The 24,382-nt window shown below is 37.2% G+C and overlaps 2 protein-coding genes across 2 annotated transcripts; both read right to left on the reverse strand.

The window, feature by feature from the left end:
* Nucleotides 1-502: 502 nt before the first annotated feature.
* On the reverse strand, nt 503-22,898 carry LOC141903514 (uncharacterized). Its single transcript, XM_074791638.1, has 25 exons — nt 22,865-22,898; nt 22,492-22,622; nt 19,915-20,112; nt 19,105-19,298; nt 18,492-18,634; nt 17,636-17,763; nt 16,688-16,909; nt 15,756-15,961; nt 7,990-8,132; nt 7,437-7,564; nt 6,982-7,176; nt 6,210-6,415; nt 5,983-6,119; nt 5,317-5,453; nt 5,030-5,236; nt 4,237-4,439; nt 4,006-4,145; nt 3,687-3,811; nt 3,214-3,420; nt 2,457-2,623; nt 2,158-2,309; nt 1,961-2,076; nt 1,322-1,486; nt 1,021-1,238; nt 503-662 (listed from the first exon to the last, which is right to left on the reverse strand). The coding sequence occupies exons 1-25, from the start codon at nt 22,896-22,898 to the stop codon at nt 503-505; spliced, it is 4,062 nt and encodes a 1,353-aa protein (XP_074647739.1).
* Nucleotides 8,185-12,539, reverse strand: LOC141903247 (uncharacterized). Its single transcript, XM_074791333.1, has 9 exons — nt 12,443-12,539; nt 11,499-11,641; nt 11,080-11,232; nt 10,362-10,603; nt 9,900-10,024; nt 9,595-9,698; nt 9,316-9,519; nt 8,393-8,581; nt 8,185-8,220 (listed from the first exon to the last, which is right to left on the reverse strand). The coding sequence occupies exons 1-9, from the start codon at nt 12,537-12,539 to the stop codon at nt 8,185-8,187; spliced, it is 1,293 nt and encodes a 430-aa protein (XP_074647434.1).
* Nucleotides 22,899-24,382: the final 1,484 nt, after the last annotated feature.

The raw sequence follows: 24,382 nt of genomic DNA on the forward strand, positions 1-24,382 counted from the left end.
CTTTAATCGGATCGGTTTTCCCTACCAATACTGAGATCTGAAAGTTAAGAAGAAAGTAATATAGCCCTTTTTTCAAGAGAAAAGAATTTCCTAGCATCAAAATACATGCATATTGAGTGCAATTTGCTCATCAGAAAACAGTTCCCATGCTTTATAATAAATGAACTACATCTCAATTCACTTAGCTCGGACGAGAGGAAATCTCCAATTGAAATTGTAAATTCGGTTCCAGTGTTACATCGTGCATGTACAAACACTCAAGAAATGATAGTGCCATATACGTCATTGTAATAGTAGAGCTTACCATAGAATTTTTATACATCAGCGTATGAAGCGCAACTTTAGCCATAGTCTGAAGACGGTTCATTAAACGCATAATCCTACTGGTTTGGGGGAAATCAGCGAAAAACGCGGTCAAAGACAAGTTTCCTTCGAATATAGAAAATCGCAACATACCCTTAAGTTGTAATGAAGCAAAATCTTTAATACGTGAATATGCATATTAGCAGGTGTCATCGATTTTACCTGCTAAAGAGTCGATTCTCTGTACAGCTGTAGGTATAGCTGCATTCATCGCATTCAAAATCGGTTGCACTTCTTTTGCGTCCGACAAAGCTTGGATCAAAGCTGGGTTATTCAGCGAGTTCATAATGTTCTTTTGTCTAAGATAGTCAATGAGTAAAAATTTATATAGCGGTATATACATTAACTTCTTGGCTAACAAGGAAAATAACGTCATAACACGGTTTCCTCGTTAAGATTTTTGACCTCAATCATTGTCAACTCGCTATTTCAAAATTTCTGGGTGGTGATCCAGGGGGACATTTCATTCGATTTCACCCTTAGAAAAGTTGTATCAAAGAGGCAATGTGAAAAAATCCCATTAAGGAGGCACTGATAAACTTTATCCAAATACATTTTGACGCCTATGGCATCTTTTTAAAGTCATACGACAAGACTTTGGATCTGCCACTTATTTCTATGAATTGTTTTGATGAATAGTTTCAAACGATTGCTTACGCGTTGGATGAATATTTTTCAAGTTCACCCCACATCACGGCAGCTAATGTTTGCATTTGGCGTGGTTCCATCCAGATCGGCATCTTCCATAATGTACCAGCTGCTAACCGCTGATTGATAGCTGTTAACAGATTGGTGTATTCAAACACGGTAGCTATCAATTCAGTAACATTTGCCTGATTTGTACTTGTAGCATTGTTATTCAACAATGGCGATAGCTGGAACATTAAAGTAACTGTGTTGTGAAAAATACGCTATTTCGCCATGAATTTATCAACTAAACCAGTAATCAGTAACTTACCAATGAATTATAGTCAAAATCGTCGGTTATTTTTGTGAAATTGAGCTGACAGATGATTTTCAAAGCCGGCTTTATGTCGACGTTCATCGGTATCGAGAGAACAGAACTCGGATCAGGTCCGCACAGCTTCTGTAGGATTGTTTTATCCAAAATGCTTTTCGTTATCTGAAAAGAACGTTCTTACACATTTCACAATAAACGTTATTAGATCTCTGACCTGAGAACTTTAGGGCTGTCCATATAGCATGTACAAGCTTAGGTGGAGGGTTAAGCAAATTTACAAAGGAAAGGACAGACAGTGGTAGTGGTACAGAAAATGAACTTTTGTCTGGTGGGAGAGGGGTGTCAATATTATATGTAACAGGATAAAATGGAGTGAAATATTCTCTATATTTGATATTTGCATTATGTAACCGGTATAAACCATGTTTAGACATCCAGAAGTTAAGCAGCTCCCTTTTTTGAGAAGAATTCAAAGGTTTTCAATTAATCCCATGTTCTACAGTTTTTCATTGTTAATACAATACATTGATCTAACCTATAGACATTCTATACCCCAGGATAATTTCCAACCCTGCCGAATCAATGAAACATTCAAAAAGTTGAGTTACAAGGTATTATTTTGAAATGAACACATACCTCTGACGATTTGTATAAAGACGTTCGCAGTACAGTGTGCATAATAACCGGCATGTATTTAATCAGTCCAGCTACTTTCATCAGTTCAAGTGAATCAGGACTCGGTGAATCTAAAGCTACACGAATAAAATCGAAACCATTCGATGAGTTCGATAAACTTGGATTTCAAATTTCAGATTTTTACTCTCAACACTTACTCAGAAGTGATTTTAAGTAGGCGTTAATTCGTTTGAACAAAACTGTTTCCAAATTTACGAATGCGCCGAGGTCGTAGGCTTTCACCACCCGATCAAAGTACGATGCGTACATCAGCATAATGTGCCTGATGAAGACATCTGTGGCATTCGGACTGAAATATCAAAGTCAGAATGATATCAGAATATTTTGTACCTGTTACGTGGTTTAAATTCCAAAACTCTCAAAGTGACTCAAGCGCTTCAGATATCTCATTGAAACTCATGATCAAACAGAATTTCATGAAAATACTCATTTCTACCTTTGCATTGCCCTCTCATGCATCTGAATCAAGACGATGTCCCAAGATTTCGGGTCGAGCCACATAGGAAGAGAGGATTGCGGAGGTGACATGGTAATATTCTGAATTATCTGTTGCATACTGATTATATTCTTCATTAGTTTAAATACGTCAACCGGATTTTCACTCTACAATACGAATACACAAAAAAGTTACATTACAATAATCTTTGGATAAGATCAACTGTAACTGGAATCTGGATAAGATACGGAATCGACTGTAGAATATTTTAAAAAGAATCATGGATAAAACTTCAGTGTCTGTGACAATACCAAGAAACATACTGAGAAATACATTCACCTTACATTTCTGCAGATTGTCCTCAGAGTTGGAATTGGGGCCATTACATAGTTTTATTCAAAATTGGCCAATTAGTTATGAGCATGATGCAAAATTTGTCAACACTGCCATTCATTAAGGAACTGCGTCATTCCAATTGTCAAAATGAAAATATGTAGGAGTGAGCAAGAAGGATCAGCTATGAATTAAATGATAACTTGAAGTGTTGATGGACAGCACCAGACGCACAAGATACCTCATATCTCGCAGCAAACACGTTCACGCCTTAACCCATCATTGAATTCAGTACTTACGGTAGGATCGAATTGCAACTTTTGTAGTGAAGGGATTGAAATTTCTACATACATTTTCCAACATGCAAAATATTTTCCATTCCGAACAGTTTCATAAGTAATAGATATGAGCAGATATGACTTACTGGCATCAGTTTATATGGATTCAAGCCAACAGTAGAAGCGAGTTCCATGTACAGTTCGGTAACGTTCAGCGAACACAGCTTCTGCATAAATACGTAGAAATCGGACCTGGCTCTCATTGGCACAACGAGATATTGAGAAATCACGGAGGGATTGCAGATCATAAGGGGGAAATTCGTTGTATTCACTTTTGAAAAAAGAGCATTCATCTGAAAATTAATAAGTTATGAGCAACTTATAAACACAAATTTGAAAACCATAGCTTCAGGCAATTATTATTACTTTTACTCAGGCTTTCTTGTGACACTAGTGATTTTAACATCTCAGTCTTAAAAAACAGACCAAATCATGACTTCCAAACACACTTATTTTGATATATAAAATGTGGCTGAAACAAATGCCTTTGACAATCACATAGAATGAATGTCTATCAAAGAGGAACACGGTAGATCCGATATGAATAATATCTACTTACCAGATCGGGTCTTTGATCACTTGCAATGATAACAGCAATCGCTGATGGTAGTTGATCCATACTGCTTACAACTTTGAAAAGCTGAGGATATCGAGCAAACCATCGGTTGAATGGCAAGTTCTTTCCTAAAACAATGAACAAATCAAAAGCATTTTTTCAACATTTTATGGTAACTCATCAAGATTCACGGAAGCTAGAATTCAGAGCTACAGATGCAATAGACTCCTATGAAGATTTTTTCATTCCGAAAAAAGCTTGTGTCCTCAGTCCGGTAGGCCTACACTGTTTGGAAAGCAAATATCTATGGTTTTCTTATTACCGATTATCTGTTTCAACTGATCATTGATGGCGGGAAGAATTTTGTTCATCTCGTTAAACACAGAGTTCAATTTCAGGTTATTAATCTGCTCTTGTAACATCTGAGTTACTTTAGGTTCCAACAAAATCGACATCCAATTCCTAAATTAGATTAAGGAACATCATCAAAAAAAAACTCATTTTAACTGATATAGGTGGACACGCCTAAACATTCACTCTTAACGTTACTTACACTGATTGAAGAATATCCAGGATTTTGTCGTAGCTTAGCTTGAGCGTGTTGACGACTTTCAACCATTCTTGCGAATCTTGTAACTGCGCTGGTAAACTCATAACGTTCGGAGGATTGTTAATCAAGTTTTCGACCAAGTTCTTTGTGCTCAACGCCTCGGTCACGATATTCGTGAAATTCACCTTGGAAGTCGAAGTCATGGCCTACAAATGAATCAAATTTCTCATAAATTCGCAAAATTATTTTTTCAATGACTTCTAAATTAATATCCCAATATATCATAATATCCAAATTATTTTTAAAAGTAACTGCACAAACTCAAATTCATGTCATAATATCATCAGGTAGAATTCTTCGAAGAACTAAATTTCGATAATTGTTCCCATTTAATGTGGTTGAAATCGTCAATAGCATTAAAACACCGGGTTTAATACATTACAGACTTAGCGAATATTCGGTTCTTCAAATTATCTGACGTTGATAAGATAAAAACCCACTATATACGGATTAAAAGTTTTAAAATTGGGAATTTATTCAATAAAAAATTTAATCAAAAAGACACGATTTGATTTCGTACCAAAGATCATCGTCAAACAGTCACACCTGATGATGATCCCTGGTGTGAGATAGAAACGTTGTGTCTTTTTATAAACTTTTGATTGAATAAATTCTCGATCTTAAAACTTTTAATCTGTTTATAGTGGATTTTTATCTTATCATCTGTTGTTCTCCCACCACGTTTAAGTGTGATTACTCTATTAATCAGACGTTTTTTCGCAAATGACGAACGTACCTGTTGAATTTGTTTCTGAAAACCGCCGTAATCGACCAGTTGCTCGGCGAGCAGTGTTATGTTTACAGTCGCCATCAGTCGACATAATTTCTGTTGTAGATCAACCAGGTTCACAGGACGATACGGAGAAGCCGTGAAAATTTTCTGGAACAGCGCCGCATCGGTGCATAATGTCAGCGGTTGCTGCAACGACGCTATTTGCACCACCTGAATAAATGAATGAAAATAACCATTGGTATCGCATAAAAGTCAACTAAATGATCAGATTTTTTTTCTGTTAATTCTACCTTTGCTGGATCCTGTAACCAAGACAATACAGAGTAACCAGCTACTGATATCACATCTGGCCCCATTGTGGCGACTACGTTCATGATTTTGTTCAGTTCTGAAGAACCCATCAGCTCGTAACTATAAACTTGCGCCTCTATGTTAAGAAAGAATGATTCATACGAAGAAAATAGAGGAAACCAGCAAACCTTACACTTAAAAATGTTCCTAATAGGCTACTGTATATTTCATGGTACATGTAGTTCGAGTTAAGCAATTAAGCAAACCTAAGGTTCTCTAAAAACTGATCAAAATTCTTCGTCTCAGTTGAGCTTATGACATCCTTGCTTGCCAGGGGTCCGGTATCATTCCCGAACTCGCTTCCACCAGCCCCCTGGCCTCACGAAGCGTGATTTCATTACTGGCGCTGTTGCGCATGACGTCATACATTGATTTGCGAAATACTTCCTTGTTCGGTAAAACGTTCGCTGATTGTTCCATTTAACAGGAATTCCAACAGAAGCCTGAAGTCGTTTGTTACAAGCGCTGTGATTGGTACGACCGGATTCTGGTCAGCTAGTAACGACTCCAAGGACTCGTGAGGTCAAGGGGTTCGGGGAACAGCTTTAGCGTAGTGGGTTCAAATCCCTTGACGGGAGAAGATGAGCTTATGATAAAACACTAACTGTTTAAGACGTTCAGTTGTTTGTTGATGAGCTTATGAACGGTCGATGCCAACGAAATGATTGAATTAGTTTCGGTGGAAAATAAATTCGGACTGTTGTTCATCGTATCAGCAATTTTCGTTAGATCCGTTTCTAGTCTGAAATAGAGAATAACATCAATTTATTGTTTATCGCTTAAAACTGCTGTTAATCCGAAGCCTAAGTTTTTTTTCCTCCATTAAACCTACTTTTTCCAATCATAAGCAGACATCTCTTTAGCGAAGGCTTGGACGCTTGTCATTATGTGCGTCGTGTTGATTTGACTTTCAGGGAATATTGGTTTATTCATCAAATTCAAATTCATCACTTTTTCCGAAATTGCGATGTAGTCATAAAAGTAATCAGTGATGTTCATCTTGGAGTCGATCCAAGATGTGTTCTTTTGGTTTTTTAACTGAAAAAAAATGTATTAAATTCTGCAGTACTCGCATCAGCTGCACGAACATTCAATTCCAAGCACCAAATTTACGCAAGTGCAAAATAAATCGGAAATGAGCTAAAAAATCTATTGAACTGAAGCTGAAGTTCAAGTTCAAATTCAAGTAGAATACTGAAGAGAATACGTAACAAAGGGAATTTCGTTAATTATTCGGATCCCCGCAGATCCTGCAAAAATCATCAAATTAAGAAAATAATTCTCTTTAATTCTCCTTTGTCTTTTCATCGCAACCTTTTAATTGAAAAACAAAAAGAATTGTTACGCCCATCATTTTCAATCTAGTAACTTGTAAGTTATATTCATCATAATTTTCAATCTCATTACTCCCTACTCTCAGTATTTTAACAAAAGGCCTAAATCAACTGATTTCATCCTAGGATCAAATTCAACCCCAGCTGTAGATTAGAACCGCTAGTTAACTAGTTATGTATCAGATTGATTTCAGACACAATTTAAGTTTCATTTAATCCTAAATCTTCTGGCTGCAGACATTTTTTTCGGTTTTGCTATCTATCGCTTACCCAATCATCTACCTCCTTCACGATAGGTTCATTCTTCAATTCGCTTACAATCCTTTGCCAATTATCACAAATCGATTTCTCCAGCATGCCGACAATCATCGGCTCCTTAAACGTCAGAAACGACGTCACACTTATCGTGCCATCGCAAATAGATTTCGTCGAGTTCAGCTCAATTTTCAGCAAAACTGCTACAAGCTGAAATGCAGAAAACATGAAAATAATCTTACATTTTCTTCGTAAATGTTTCAGAAATAATTTCGATTGATCATCAAATTTCTTATTAAATTCTTCATCTTCTCGTGACACCGAATTCAAATTCAAATGCATCAAATTTCAAAGAATTTCAGGAGGTAGGCTAGGACTAGGATGAAGGCTAGCAAATACAGCAGTTAGCACGCAAAACAGTTCCATGATTTTGTACGAACATAATATTCGTATTTCAAAATATGCCTTACCTTATGTGGGTGTACAATAGAGTCAAGGAGGATATCGATCAATTCAGGGGTCAAAGAAAGAGCTCGAGTGAGGACTGATCGAACCGCAATGGAATTCGTAAACAAATCTTTCAATCGCAATCCATTCACTGGAAAAAAAATTTCCACTGAGTCAATGAAACAAGTTCTCTTAGAAAACAAGCCACAGATGACAACGGTTTCACGGGCTCAGGTTCTAATCTTGTCATGATGCAACTCTGAAATTCCCATGCCTTAACTCCCATTGCATTTTGGATATGTTGTATCTAGGGCAAATGCTTAAATATTGTCAAGACAACTTTTGGAATTTCGACCCCGTTCCTCTGTTATGAGGTCATCTTCAAGGTCATGTCACTGAAAAACTGAGTTTTTAGTGCCTAGTTCAGCCGCTAGATGACGCACTGGGTCCATCAAGATTGACCCATTATTAATGAAGCTAAGTAGCTGAAAGTCAGACACACAGACAGATAGACAAGGGGTCTCGTAACGGAAGCCTGAAAACCAACTATTTTCAGTTCAGTCGTTATGTACTCACCGGAAATTTTGTCAACCACGTTCAAAATATGTTTGTTAATGATATAATCGAGAGTCATCCATGATACAACGGCAGCGTACTGCGGGGAACCTTTCATTTGTTGGTCGATCATCACCATGATTTCAGCCATCATCGGACTTAGACTAAGAGACAACAAGATAAAAAGAAAACTCAGGCCCAGTTTTACAGCCATGACTAAAATGGAGAATAAGCCGAGACTTGTCTTGATTTCTGTTAAAACGATCAAAGAGCAAATTTTCAAAAAAAACGCGCATTTATAACGATCATTTTTTATTCAAAGTTTAGAAGTTTGAAATGAATTTTCAACTCTAAGCGTCAATATCCACAGCAATTGTGGAACTAGGCGCAGCAATACACATACGCACCTGCTCAAAGACTGAACATTGAAATTTCCAGCCATCATTTTCATTTGTTGAAATACTACATCATAACGTTTCATATCGTCAGGAGTGATCATCATCATATCCGGTAGATTTTTCACGGAGCTATACACCAGTTCAGACATGCGAATCATGTCCGTCCAGTTATAGGCCGGGTTCACACCAGCAGGAGTGGTCATGTAGGTAATCATCTAATGAACGAGAAATGACAGGATAAGAATTGAGTTTAAGGTAGTGAATTAGAACTATACCTATATCGAATCAGAATGATATTTGAATATCAAACTGAATGCTGTTTGGACCCGGTTTCACAGTTTCGGGTTAAGATACGACCCGATATTCAAATTTCCAATATTCATAATCATTGAAGAAAACCTTATCATCAAACCAACAACTGATAAATTGGTTCCTGCATTCACAACTGATGAAATTAATGATATACACTGTGGAAATAAAACCTATTATATGATATCATAATCTACTTTAGGAGCTATATTTTCTCAACATAATTGTAATAATAGAATTATGATACTTGATAATGATAATAATTGGAGTCTTTAACTAATTTATCCTTCTGTCAATGTTTTTGGCCTTCCCAGGTCGATTGATGTGAAGGCTTTTTCTTCTTGTAACATTGCTTACAAATAAAGATACATGTACATACAGTACATATTCCATTCCATAGTTTTCACTGACTGGGAATTAAACATTTCCATCATTTTGATAACATAAACTAATTAACTAATTACAATCTCCAACTGTAAAACTGGACTCAGATCTCTCCAATTTGAGAATCATAATATTCAACCTTTTTAGCCCATAGCGTAGAATCTTAATATGCAACTGCAGAAGTGTACGCAAATTAGGAATTGTTTAAATCAATGCAATATGAAGACATTCAAAATATCTAAAATGAGCTACATACCAATTTCTTAGTGTAGTCCCAATCTACGTAAGCGTTCTGATAGTTATTAACGAAATATGTCTTCAAGAAATCTAAATTCAGTGAACACAACATGTTCTGCATATATGCTACGGGGACATTCTGTGGTAAAGTGAAGTAAGATCTGAATTCTTTTTCGCTACATAACATCTTCGGCCAGTCCCTAACAGTCATCAGTTTCTTGGTCTGAAATATTCAACAATTCGGTACGATTGAAAGTTTCGAAATCTCTCGATATTACCCTGAGCAATCATCAATTACCTTTTCCGGGATCATCATCGTTTCTGCAAATGCTTTAAGCACGTCTGGTCCATATTTAATTGTATATCCCACCATATTCTTCATGTTTGTGACAAGTTTTGCCTCTAAAGAATTTCAACAATATATACATATATGTACCCCTGCTATATATAAAATAAGCTTCAAAATGAACATATAAAAATCCTAGTTAATTTTTTTCTTCAAAGCTTAATAATCAGATAATAAGATATCATAAGTTGATAAAGTACATAGAAATAGGAATAAAACATAATAATATATAATATAATTTGAAAAGAATAACTAACCAGTCGTAACATAGGCTTTAGTTAAGTTCATAAAGGCTGTCACCGACCACACCACTGGACCTATGTCGTTCCAAGCTGTTGAGTTTGATAAAACCGGTCCTAAAGTCTCCAACATGGCAAAGAGGCTGCAACATAAAACATAAATACGTCATGAGAGATTTGAAAATTTCAGACACAAAACATTTTCGCTAGATATGATACACTTATCAATTGAGCGGGATCTTTGAACAATATCTGAGTTTGAACGCATACACTTCATACATAATAGGGTCAAAAAAACATCTCAATTCATATCAGGAATTAGATGGTTAACTGAGTTTGTCAAATCTAATTTCAGCAACTGATTCCTTTAGATTTTATTTTGAAGTAGCACGCTCCTGCATTGCAGCCGAAAACAAATGTTTTGTAGTTTTTGTCGAAGTAAGATTGATGATAATGATTCAAAAAAGACCGACGACGTACATGGATCGACCGAACGAGTCATGGGTATCCGGGAAGTGCATCATATTCTTGAGTTCGGACCATTTCGCCGGGTTGATAGCTTTAAAACTTGCCAATACAGACTTCGGGATAAGCTGCGTCGATTCGTAAACCATTCCGCACCCTCGCCATACACGCTCAAACTTCTTATAGACCAGGTACGGATTCACGTCAACCAACAAACTGATATCAGTAGAACGCATCATCTCAATATACTTGGCGAACTAGATATTTAAAAGATGAAAACATATTGATTTGTAGTACCGGTATTTGCATTAAGGTTCATATTCTCAGGTTCACTCCGACTCCGTCATACATTATTCCAATTTCACCAAACAATGCTCCGATTTCACAATAGTTATAACAGGTTCCCTACAGATCAATCATTCCTGGATATATGGAATTTTCAAGGAAAAAAATTCAGTAATTCCCAATTCAGTAAACTTTTATTTGGTAAAAAAAAAATTGTCCAATTGAACTGATTTCTAAGCGTAGTCTACGGTACTAATTGCCTTTTTCTCAAAGTTGAAAGAGTTTTAAAGAAGTTTCAGGTATTTTTTTCAAATTCTTCAAGCACCGTTAAAAGCATTTTCCATTTAGAAGTAGTTTTAAAGGAATCGAGGAGTCGCATTAATTTAATTATTAATACTCAGATAATCCGAAGTTTTGCCGGCTAGAATGATTTTAGATATCAGTTTACCTCTAACTGCAGTCCGGGTATGTCGGCTTTAGTTACGACTTTTCGCTGCACAGCGTTCCAATCGATACTACACACCACTTGTTTGATAGCATACGACATCAACTCATTCGCGTCGCACATCACCGTTTTCCATTGAACGTTATCCAAAAGAGCCTGAAACGATGAAGAAAGCAAGAAAATCTGAAATCCTTCCAATACGGGAACCACCGTTTTCATCAGTTGAGACGGTGAACTACAGAATATAGATGAAACTACAGAATAAAATTTTCGCACTCAATAAATTGTATCGGTATACAAGCATTTCAAACGTTATAAAAGTAGGAAAGTAAGATGTTCTTGTAGAATATCTATACGTAGGCTTATATTTCAAAAGAGCCGCTGGTATTCAATTCAGACGAATATAAATCATCAATCGCTACCTGCAAGAGCCTCATCGGAACAGCCGGTTGAGAGAATCTATGCACAATACTAGCGATGTCACCAGCGCTTAATGCCGATAACTGTATCATAGCGGTACGAAACTGATTCTGCAAAAACAGATCATTCAGGGTGGTTTCGGTTTCTGAAAAGTAAAAGTAAAAGTAAAAGTAAATATCATTGATAAACTAAGAGATATAAAGTAAATCTTTACACAGGTACGTATGTATGTACGTATGTACGTATGTACGTATATATATATGTATATATATATATATATATATATATATATATATATATATAATTACGCGATTTATAGCTTCGAATCAGCTGCAACTGACGGATATCCTTGCGAAGAGATCAGTTACTGATGTGAATTCAAAGATTCTCAGTCAGGATGTCTCGTGAATGGAGGAAAAAATTCACTCGGCCCGATCAAAAAATGTAATCAAAGGTAACGATCGGCTATGCATAAATTTGCTAGTCAGTTGTCTTACGGAGATGCAGGAGACATCTATGCTCTTGTGTCTCAAGCATATACCGTAAGAAAATTCAGGATACAATTAACGAACAACTATAGAGCAGAATAACCACACTCAAACGTAGAGAATAAGTGAGAGAGATCATCGTACGAAACAATGTATTTTTGTTGGTAGAATTATGAGATTTTTCACTTGATTCCCTGAAAATAGCACTTTTTCTATGTACGGTATCACTCGAATTGTCTTTGTATTAAGACCAAATAAAGTAAAGTCGTAAACCCATGCAGTTAATTAACTACCGGCAATGACATTTTGAATTTTTCATTGAATGAATTCTCGGTTTTAAAACTGTACGTAGTGGGTTTTTACTTTATCCTTTTTCATGTATAGGTTTTTCTTGGATCGGATCATCAGTCGCACAGAGTCTTAGTAGCAGACGTTTTTTGTTTTTTTTCTTTACTTACGCAGTATCCTATCAGTTAAATTCAACAGTAGATCACCGGTCGAATAGATTTTATACAAATTCAATTCATAAGATCCATCGCGGAGAGACGCCTGCATTATGTTATGAACGGAAGCGAGCGCTACTTCTATCGTCCTGCGAAAAAATATCAGAAATGTTAATGATACGTACGTTATATTTTGGCTTATAAATTCGTAACAATTTTTTCTCCAAAAAAGAAGAAAAACCGATGACTCTTAACAAATGCATCATTGATAATTATCTTATCAAATAACAGTTTTAGATTCGACCCTTGACATTAAAGAATTGCAAAGTAATCGAATATAACTATGACTCAATCATATCAAACTCTTTTGTCCTTCAAAACACAATCAGACAATTTAAAAAAAATCAAGAATTAACCAACTCCTGTCACTCCAATAATTTATACAACTAAGGCTAAAAAAATGACACCTTGTTTCTCAAAGTCAACTGGGCCATTTTGTAAACTACAATCAACAGTAGAAATGCCCAAAGTAGAAAAGGGCACCTTTTTACAATACGAGGTAGATAATTCAAAACAAAAAGCACAAATTCTTCAAGATTTTGTCTTTATTGCCCGGAAACTACATCTCAATGCAGTTAAAATCCTAGAAAGCACTTCGCGTCAGGACTTTAATTGCTTCGAATTTGCTGCAAAAAGCAGATTTTCAAAATTTCAGAATGCCCTTTTTATTTTCAAAATACCCTTTTATAAGTTGTGCTACCTTCAACAGTGGTCACTGGATCCGCCCCTGATCAAATTAGTAATCAGTTCATTTCTATAGCTGCCAGGTTCGTTAAGGTTAGCTTGAACATGATTTCAAAATGGTAATGTACAGGGTAGATGGACGGCCGGCCGGGTGAACTTAAAAACTCAGCAGAAATGAGAAACAAGATATCAATTTATTTCAGCCTAAGTTCTTTAATTGGCAACATTTTTATTACAGCACTTGATAAAAGATCATTGTTTGGACCCTGTCTAGTATGAGGGAGGATTTCTGCAACGTATTCTTCCTATTTCAATGAATTGATATTTGATACGTTTTCGTATCGCCAATTAAGACCTGTACGTACACAAAGGCGGCTGGCATTTTTCCAATCAGTATACATACGTAAATGTCATGAAAGTTTGAATGCAAACCTGATATGTTCATTCGTTTTCGAGAATTCTATTTCGAGAGAAAAAAACTTTGCCCACAGCCACAAGTATATCAAAAAGCAGGCTTCCACTCGTGGCTTTAGAATTAGAAAGGTAATTCATGAAAAGATATGGTATGTCACAATGGATCGAATTCTATGTCAATCCAAACTGATTTGTACTTAGTATTCGTCTCAATTGTGAGAAAAAGGGCATCAATATAAATGGAATATTTCAAATTAGGTGCCTAGTACAATGAAATTCAATTTCTAGTTATACTCATAGTAAAAAAAAGTGTGGGTATCTTTATCTTAGTGTTATGAACGCAGCTAAACTCAAGTCTGATCCTGCTCAAAAGTCTGATCCTGTTCGAAAGGAAAACTGCCATTGGGGACCACACCCGTACACAAAGAACAAACTTTTTAAAAATTAGCTCAATACAACCTAGACAAAAGCGAAATTCAGAAAGCATTAATGCGTCATATGATTCCACAGTCCACACAGACGCACAGTTGCCAATATTTGAAGTCTTTTAAAGCACTTATAGTGAATACAGCGACGAAGCAGTTGACATTGAATAAATACTGAGTACTACATGACAGTTTTCATAACATGCTTATAACTTGTCTGAAAATCAATATGCCGAACTCTAAAAATATATGTTTAGCTAAAGGGGTGTATGTTTCATTTTAGACCGTCTGAAGAGATTCTAGTATTATAATTACAATATCATGTGTCCTTTCGTTTACAGCGGTATGTCCAATCAGGGAAGTGTAATGAGTCTCATAACACTTCCCTGACATTCATGTCCAGAAATTACACAGAACACAAAGTCAGTAACTTCCGGAAAATTTTTCTCCGGAATCGTGCCAGAAATTTCTGGAGGATATCTGGCCGGGGATGGGTTAGATGGATAGAGGTTAGGGTTACGATGGTAAGGGTTTAGATGTGTTAGGGTTTAGGGGGTTAGGGTTTGATGCGTTAGGGTTTAGAGGGTTAGGGTTTCGTTGGTAAAGGTTTAGGGGGTTAGGGTTTAGATGTGTCAGGGTTTAGGGGGTTAGGGTTTCGATGGTAAGGGTTTAGAGGGTTATGGGTTTCAATGGTTAGGGTTTAGACCAAAGACACTTTCCAGAATATTCCGGAAAATTCTGTTATGTGTAATTTCTGGACTTAACTTCACTTCCCTGGTCCAATATAACCTTCACAGCCCAGCGCTTATTGCCAAGAGGACTATAATGTCCTATAAGCATGCTAAGGTGTATCTTAAGCTACGCTCTGATCGGGTTGGGTCATTAAGTCGACCTGAGCTTAGCCTAAAGCATCCAATTTTAAAATTCCATAAGAATGCCACAGAAGATTGAAATTAGTGAACATTGATTCGGGGAATGATAACTACCGGTATGTAAGATGAATGCCTTCTAAATGTATATAGTACATGACTGAACTGCAACCTCTCAGATGATGGAACAAGACGGAGAAATATCAATCAGAAAGCTGGCCAAAGTACTCAAGGATTGACACGGCAAAAAATAGTTGCACTTATGTGTTCAATATTCCCATCACTATTTTTTTACCATTGCACCTATTAACTGTTAAACAATTCTAAGTGATACGTTGCTTGGCAACTAGTCATGCAAGCTAAATGGATTGTTCCACTCGTATTAAGCACTCTCATAGCCTAATAATAACGTGCTTAATAATGACGGCCAAAACTTATCAGTAAAAAATAATCATTGCCGATTAAGTAAATTCCTTCATCTCGCAACGGGAACTGAGTCCGAGGCATTATTAGCATGTATCTTTTTTCCAATGGGATACCGGCAATGCCACTGAGGGAAGCGAAGCTTCAATTTCTTCTACATTTCAATTGAATTCGAGTCAACTTATCCGATTAGTAAATCAATTTTCAGTGAAACCAATACCATACAATGAGTGAGAAAGGCAATCTTATGTCTATCCGATGACTCGTTTGATAATTTTCGAATTCGGAAGCCTAAAATTCAAGTTCAAATTTCATTGAAAATGAACTGATTTTCACTACGAATAACCCAGTGTTTTGTTGTGTTGGTGAGTGTTTCTGGTGATTGCCAGTATCCCATTGATGGGAAGGACAGGATATTTTGATTAAGGATTTATATTCACGATTTTCACAAACCTGTTCATGTCCGAGGTGCCATTATTGAAAATTAGTTTCTCAAATTGACTCCAGAGATTTTCCAGCGAAATCTTCGACAACGGTTCGAATAGCGGTTTGAACAGATCGGCAGAAGCGATCAATTTCTCGATGAATGTTTTCGCGGTGAATACAACGTCGGTCCAGTTCATCGACCCCTGGAAGGGCTTCGATTGGTAGGACGCAACCTGAAAGAAATTATAAATCAGATTCTTTTGTAATTCTAAGGAAATCTGTCTTACGCAAAAGAAAAATCGATAATTGCGGTTTAACACTGATTGCATGCTTGTTTTCATATACACCAGACTACAGGGTCTGGAGACATGCACAGAGTTAATCATCTGCATCCAGACACTAACTTCTCATGTCCGGGCCATCCAGAAAACCAGAAAACTAACTTGAAAGTTTATTGACGCCTTAAGAAATAACACATGTATTGCGTGATATTGTCGACAAACAACAAATGATGTAATATAAATCATATCGTATCAAGGAACTTATGGATTTGAATATACATGTATCGATAATTGAATCTAATTGACCAGCAACCAGTCTAGCCTTGATATATTGAAGATGTAGCGCATGTATGCGATAAAACCTCCGCATCTCTCCGCGATAAAATGAATATCAAAATTTATCAAAAATAAAAGAGTTATGAAATATTATTAATTACAAAATAAACGCCTAAATTTACGGTTGTAATTGTTATTTAGAAACGCCAATATTGATGACGTAGTGCATGCACATCAACTCACACAAAACCCCTTAAATAACACTAACTAGGTATCAATGTATATAAACATTATTGAGTAATAATTTTTTTACGGCCTCAAAAAACATTAACAAGACAGCCCATAAAACGAATGTATCCAAAACATACAGACCATGACAAAGAACAACCACAGCAGACATACCTGTTGCATAATAGCATCAACGTCGAGTTCAGTGGAGAATTCTTTGACCAGCTCCGTTATATTCATTCGACAAATCATCGCCTGATACCGACGCAGTTGCTGTACGTCCGTACCCGGAGTAAACGTCCACATCGACACGAAACCGGGATCGACGCAGAACGCACGATGGAGAGCTACGGGCTTGTCCGGCGAGTTATCGATTACATCCAAGACCGCTTTAAACTGCAAAAACACAAATCATTCGAACTGGACTAAGGAAAAGAATCTTGGCAAGAAAAAAGCTTTGGATATTTCATACTTCTTGAATAGTTCTTGAATAGTTTCATCCATACTGATAATGAAAACCAAGGGCTCGGGTATATAACAGGTAAAATTACTGACAGTAATCAGCTGTCTACACTCATCCCCTATATCAACTATATATGAATCGACTTAAAACACCCCAGACGTAAGACTTTCATCACCACATTTGCAAAAGATTACACCGAGTAAATGCAGGGGTATATCTAGAAAATAGAAGGGACCCTCGCGGCATCCATTTTTTTCGAAAGATTTATTCGTTTAGATTGCATTTCCTGCGTTTGAATTCATTATTCTCAAATGAATTTTGGTATGATTCCTTACATTTTCTCAATTTTTTTATTCAATATTCTGTACTCGGATAAAAAAAAGGAGGAATGCACCCTAAATCCTCCCCCTGGAATGTCGGAAGGGAAGCGGATCCAGGCTTTAGATTGGTACTTGCATTGCCAAAGACAAGACAAATGTCAATTGGGTGTTTCTTCTCAAATGTAGTCAATGGAAGGCTACAATACCAAACATCAAAGTCCAGGAGTTTGAAACGAAGTAGCTAATAATGATTTGTCATATTGAATAATGTTAAAATTCTTAGAGCACGGAGAGGCATGGCTGAGTTTATGAAAAATTGTACAGTAGATAAATACAAACCTTTTGAAGGTTTAGCGTTGCAGTTCCCATAGCAACAATTGAGTCAGTAGTCATTTGAAGAGTCTTTTTCAGGAATTCCTGTAATTTTATGGATTTGCCAAACATATTTCCAAACGTCAATTGCATGGCTGTAAAAACAATGAGATATTTGGTTTTTAGACATTAAATATTAATCACATTTTATGAAGTGCAATAAATATCTGCAGGCGGAAAGAGAAAGCTGTGAAAAACAGTATTTAAAATTACGTAAGCCTCAAAATTCTATACCGGTAAATTTCATCTATGAATTTCATGATACAGTTCATTGAAATGACCTGTAATCGTAGGAAACCATGACTAAAAGCAAAACCTTATAATACAAGCATAAACAGATGCGGAGCCCAATCACGATTCAAGTCAAAAAGTAGCCAAAATCATAAAATATTTTATCCAATACTTTTTCCAAGAAAAAAGGGTTTTAACTAGCACCATGCTAATCAACAAGAGTAGAAATGCATGGTGAATTATAGTAATATCAACCCCGGTGCTCGCGTTCTAAGATCAAGAACCCTCCCTTAAATTGGAGTACAAATTAATTTTATCAAACAAGTCAATAGTATATACAAAATAAATACATGCTAAGGTCCAGAGGACATTACCAGCAATTACAATTATTATAGAAATGACAGCCCTCCCTTGAATGAAACTAACAAATCATAAACGAAAATTTAAGTCAACGCTGTTTACAAAGCCGAATAATGAAGCTATGAGCAACCATAAATCTAAATGATTTCAAGAATTCAATTTAGTTTTGTGTATCTATAATTTCTTTTGGTGAGAAAATGGCTGACGACATTTTAACGCTCGATTTACGTACTGGGCACTCGGACCGATTCTTGAGAATACCATTTCATTAGTTTGTTGGCGAGCGACATGATTTTACGAGTTTCATTCCAGGTAGGTGAATCCGGACTGAATTTCTGGATGATCGGATCCAAGGTTTGCAGAATGAATCCCAAACTGGAAAATTGAAGAAAAATAAGATGATTAAGTGGTTTTCCATGATTTTTCAGCTACAGAGGGATATTATAATTATGCTATACCCCACACACCAGCAGATATATTGGTGACTCATCCTCCTTCGGCAGGGATTCGAACCTGATGGCATCGCTAGATTCGGCCACATCACGAAACCCTGCTACACTAGCCCGAGTGCAAAGGAACGTGCACAGTTTTGCCACAAGGAAACTTGCTACCCCAATCAGATTGCCCTCGTATGATCGCTGAAGCAAATTTCACAGATAAATTATAACCGCCAAAAAACCTGCGCTAAAATAAAACAGGATTTCTGATTGGCTGATAATTACATCATCTTAGCTGCGCACATGGGCTAGTGTAACAGAGTTTTGTACCGTGACAGTCTCGATGTCATCAGGTTCGAATCCCTGCCGGGGAAGGATGTGATGGACTAGTTCGGAGGAGTCTCTTACCCGGCGAAATCCGTTTTCGAAACGTTGACCGATCGCTCGACAAACTGTCCAACGTCTTTGATCCATTTCGCCAAGTGATTCAGATTCGGCATGTTCGCATCGGACACTTGGTTTCCTAACGCAATTATATCGGCGAGATCGTTGAAACCTTTACTGATCGTGTAGTTTCCCCCTAGTTCGGCCATATGCGCGATCTAAAATATCATCATACAATTTTTGAAATAACAGGGAGGCCTATTTAATTCGACTTGCTTTTTCCCTAACCGTTCCCAAACATGCGCGTTGCTCTGCTAAGAATCGAAGTAAAGGATTTGACTACTGATAGAACCGATGAAAGAGAATGGTCATCATTCTGTAAAGTTGCCTCAAAACAGACGTCTGGTACACCGAGTCAACTTAGATTCAGAGTTAGATTGGAATAGGGGGATTTCAGAAATGTGGCCATGAGAATTAGGGGACGAATTGAATATTTGTAAAATTCTGATACCATTAAAAAAAATTTGTGGGTAATATTGTATCACGAAGATCAAACAACAATAAACTTTTCCAGAGATATAGAGAGAGCACCGATGACAGTGTTGTCTCCAATAGCAACAGTTGAATCGTTAAAACGTGCTTATGTGGCGTTAAAAGTATTTTTAACTATTCGTAAAATTCTGATAACGTAACAAATAATATCTGGGTAATTGTGTCATACATTTTTCCAGAGATACGACGAGAGTGTGCAGATGACAATCGTCTCCAATAGCAACGATCGAATCGTTACAACGCCCTTACACGGTAGTAAAAAGTACGCTGCTTTATACTCACGATTTTCATGATTTTCGCGACGTCAATTTGTTTCTGCACGTAGTCGACGATTTCCGGTATTTTCGACGAATTCAGTCGACAAAGCTGATCGGCGATCGACGCCTGCGTCGATTCGTCCTTAAACAGCAGATATTTACCGAATCGCGTCGAATTGCAGACGATTCCTTTGAAATCAATGTTACCCGTTAGATTCAGAAGCTGCAAGAGAACAGAATCGAAATGAGTTTCATGGATGTGGGGGGGGGGCGTGTAATGATCATTGGGAAAATTTTGAAATTTGTCTGGAAAGGCTTTAAAAAATTGATACCGTGTTTCTCATTTCTTTTCAGCTTAAAAATTTAACAGGCCAGCCACCTATTTACCCTGAAGTTAGTTTTTTCAAAAACCATGATCAAGCTAATCATTACAGACCTAATAGCTATTGAAATGTACTGATAACAAATTCTATTGCGATATATAAAATAACCCTGGGCCCCATTTCAGAGACAGGTATCAACTTTAACCCAGGGACTAACTCAATTGAAATTGAATTGAGTTAGGCCCCAAGTTAAAGTTAATACCAGTCTGTAAAACTGGCCCCGACTGATTAGGAGAAACAAGGTATCATTTTAGCCTTATTACCATGGTTTCTCGTTGCTAATACGGCGGTGGTTGTCACCCAGGTTAAGGATTTACCCCTGGCGCTAACGTTCAATCCGGTACCCAGTCTAGGAAACCGGGCCCATGGAAATTTTTTGGGGCAGCACTAGAACATCTATTACAAGGTCATGTGCATATTACTGTAGCAGTGTGTATAATATGTTTTTTAAACAGGGCTATTTCCTTCTGGCCCCAGAAAAGGATTAAGTGTGACTTTTTTCTATATCCGTTTTAAAATGACCGTGTTTAGAAGTGAAAGCAAAATTTCATTCTAATTTCTGGCATTTCTCGCGTAATACATAAAGATATTAGCAATACAGCAGATTAATTCTTTCTTTCTATTCATACATAAGACTCCCTTTCTTGCCTGACCAAACGCATTACAATTGACTAATCTAATTCAATGTTGTAGGGTGCCATCGCCCATGAATACCTTGAACGCCACACAGAAATCTGTCTGGCAAAAGATATACACATTCATGAATAGATAAAAGCTTTATACCCGCAAGCAGTAATTTGTGTTCGCGAAGATTCCCTATATAGACGCATAGATGTTTTTCAGGCCCTGATGGCGCGGCGGGACAAAAATTCGCAATTCATGAAACGAGTTTCATCTATCTTAAAAGAGTTAAAGCATCTTTTATCATGGTTATCTTATACATCAAATTACAAATATACATTTAAAAATGAATTACAGGTATAACATTATGTCAAAAGAAACCCTTAAAACATGGAAGTGATTTCGTTCTGCTTTCAGAGATTTCTGGAAAAGTATAAAAGAGAGATTGAATCGCATTGAATCGATCGAAAAAAAGGAACGTTCGCGCATTTTATTTCGATGTGCATTGATTTCAGTTCTTGACCCTGGTTTATTTTGGTCGTTCTGCGTCGACAATGCGCGGAATTCACGAACAATAACTACGAATGCTCGGTGCGAAAACAAGTTCCCATTCAACACCGATTCCGTACGGTCATGAAAGTTAAGTCATACGAATTGTTATGTAAAATGGAAAAAATTATGCAAAGCATTCGCGTCCAGTCGGCGGCTTACTTATCGTTCTTTTATTCCATGCGAATCTCTAGAAAGCAGTGTTTTCAATAAGAGCCAGGTCCCAGGTCCCAGACCCGTCTGTTGTTTATAAAGGCTCCGCCTGTTTTTTCAAACCAGCTTTTGTTTCAGGGACTGTGACATAGGGGGGACCCTCCTGTTTTTCAAAGGGACCTGGCTTGTTAATTTCTTATTGAAAACACTGGGAAGCTAAATGGGGTAATAATCCTTTCATCGAATCAAGTGGGAATTCAAGCATTTCCACGCGCATCTGCTGTTAAACATGTACTTCTCTTATTTGAAACAGAGGCAACCATCGAATGGGACCTGAGTGGGATTTTATTGCCCGACCCTTCGTTTTGCAACAGCTTTTTAAAATGATAACCACTAATATTTACAGGCCATTCTGATTACGATTTTCTAATGCAACTTAAATCTTCATTCAGCCTGGAAATTTTAAAACAGTTTCATAGTCCAAAGTTATCAGATAGCTATTGCAATCAGATTTCAATGCTCAAGCGTGCATGGTGGGCGAGTGGTTGGCGAGTTCGACTCTGGAAAGCCAGGTCGTGGGCTCGAACCCCGTACATAACCGTAGTGCCTTCAGGCAAGACACTTTCCCTCATTGCGTCTCTCCACCCAGGAGTAATCGGGTACCTGGTCCGATAGATGACTCCGAGCTGCTCGGATGTGACTTCTCCCCAGGGAGAGATGACTGATACATGAATAGAGTAATAGGCCGGGGTAATAATACCAAAATTTGGAGCGCACTCGAACCGACTCTGGCTGTGATACCTGCGCTATACAAATGAGACACTATCACTACTATCATCATCGAACGAATGATTTTTTTTTTCAATCAAAAAGTAAAAGAGCGAATGTAACTTTACCCCTTCCATGTTGATGGTAGCGTCGAGCAAGGCTTTGGCCATCAGATCACTCATGACACGTTCGGTCTCCACCAAATACTTGCGAATTACTTCGGGATCTTTGACCAGACTGCTCACCGTGAAACTGTCGTCTGAAATTTTAGAGTAGCAAGCAAGATTAAACGCTGGAATATTTGAGTCTCGACGATATCGTTTTCTCCGTCTTGATATAACAACATGAAGAAGGTTGGAGAGATGGATAGCCTACCGGTATATGGTATCAAGTGGTCTCCATATGCTGGAATTCTAAAGGGCTGTACCTAGCTGGGGGGGGGGGGGGCAGGGGGCAGTTGCCAGCCCAGAATTTTTGGATAAGTGTCCTTTTTGTAAATACGATTGTTATATTCAACAAAACTGCCCTTCTTCATGTTTGTCTGCCCCCTAAAATTCAAATACTCTGTACGGCCCTGAAAGATCGTTTAATGATAGGGGAATATAGACTTACTGAGAAACTGTTGCACTTCTTTTTTCTGTAACATTTCTCCCAAATCATCCAACAATTTGATACTTGTATCCATGTTGTTCAGAACGTTGCCGACTTTTGAATCTTTTTGCGTCAGCGGTTTTAGATTTTTCACCAGTTTTGCGATTCTGTCATATGAAGAAAAAAAAACACGAGTCACACGGGTCCAATGCAATTACATAATTTAGTGGTAAGGTATTGAATAAAAGTTTGGTATTTTTTGCATATCTTATGAAGTGCACTGATTATATCTTATAGAAATGCGTTAGAAGTAGATTGCTACACAAGAGGGTTGATCGTATTGCTACAGAGCATTGGACACTTGACGAGGATATAGGCTTCTAGAAGCCAAGGTGATGCGAGTAAACGGGATTTCCTATTGAGCAATCCGACCAATTTTAACGCATTTACTAGACAGTTTGAAAAAAAACATTTAGGCAAAAAAAATTGATACCCTATTCCTCATTTCTGCTGGTCATTTTTTATAGAAATGTTTTATTGCAGTTTACTAAATGACGCAACCAGGAGAAACAAGGTTTTATCTTAGCCTTAGGCCTGCCGGTGGTTTTCCAAATCTGAGAAACTATAGGTATCTGCCTTACGCACACCTAGCTACCTTTTGCTCGCACTCGCGGCTTTTGATGTTTGCGGTTCTACATTTTGACACTTGTTATTCACGTTACAGACGTATGACTGCATATACGACAAAGCACCAGCGCTGGGAAGTGACCGCGGATTGTAAGAACCTGAAAATAAGCCAAAGAAAAAGGTTAGAAAAGAACCCGCGATATTCTATTGTCGAAGTAAACTTTTGTGACGCGGTAAAACTGCATTTTTGGGCTGGTTATAAATAGGTCATCATAGGTAAATATCATCCTTATCATTAAAACAAGAAAAACTACCATGAAACATCAGTGCCTCGAAAGAATAACATGCATAATTATTCAATATTGATGACAATAAATAATATACTTCCGACGCCAATGTTTACTGAACTTCACTATAATTGCATTATAATCAATCGCTGATTTGGGACAATTTCTTGAAATTATTATCTTTATTTAGGACAGGATCTGAGTGTTTCCTTATTGTTTTGTCTTATCTTGGAGTGAATCAGCGACTGAACATTTGGCATGCACGCAAAGAAACCCATGACGTAACGCAACCAGACCAAGCCATTTTGAAGGCAAACAACTATTTGTTCAAACTTAGAACATCAAGTCATAGACTATCAATCGAAAAAGACAGGCATTTAAATATTGATAGAAATAGCCGACACCTACTCTACCAATTTACTTAAGTTAACGAAATATCTATCCGCATGTATATGATCTCTTGTTCTGTATGATTACTAGTTAGTGTTCTGTCAGCTCATCTCAATTCAGAGTA

The sequence above is a fragment of the Tubulanus polymorphus genome, chromosome 4, assembly GCF_964204645.1.
Source record: "Tubulanus polymorphus chromosome 4, tnTubPoly1.2, whole genome shotgun sequence".
Lineage (NCBI taxonomy): Eukaryota > Metazoa > Nemertea > Palaeonemertea > Tubulaniformes > Tubulanidae > Tubulanus > Tubulanus polymorphus.

Excerpts from the sequence above, each read along its gene's own strand:
- LOC141903247 (XM_074791333.1), bottom strand. The coding sequence starts at position 12,539 with ATGCAGGCGTCTCTCCGCGATGGATCTTATGAATTGAATTTGTATAAA. Across the intron at positions 9,699-9,899 it reads TAAAGCCTATGTTACGACTG|AGGCAAAACTTGTCACAAAC; the intron begins GTTAGTTATTCT and ends GAAATTCTTTAG. Across the intron at positions 9,520-9,594 it reads CGATGATGATCCCGGAAAAG|ACCAAGAAACTGATGACTGT; the intron begins GTAATTGATGAT and ends TGAATATTTCAG.
- LOC141903514 (XM_074791638.1), bottom strand. The coding sequence starts at position 22,898 with ATGAAGAAGGGCAGTTTTGTTGAATATAACAATC. Across the intron at positions 2,310-2,456 it reads CATGAGAGGGCAATGCAAAG|TCCGAATGCCACAGATGTCT; the intron begins GTAGAAATGAGT and ends TTGATATTTCAG. Across the intron at positions 1,239-1,321 it reads ATTTTGACTATAATTCATTG|CTATCGCCATTGTTGAATAA; the intron begins GTAAGTTACTGA and ends TTAATGTTCCAG.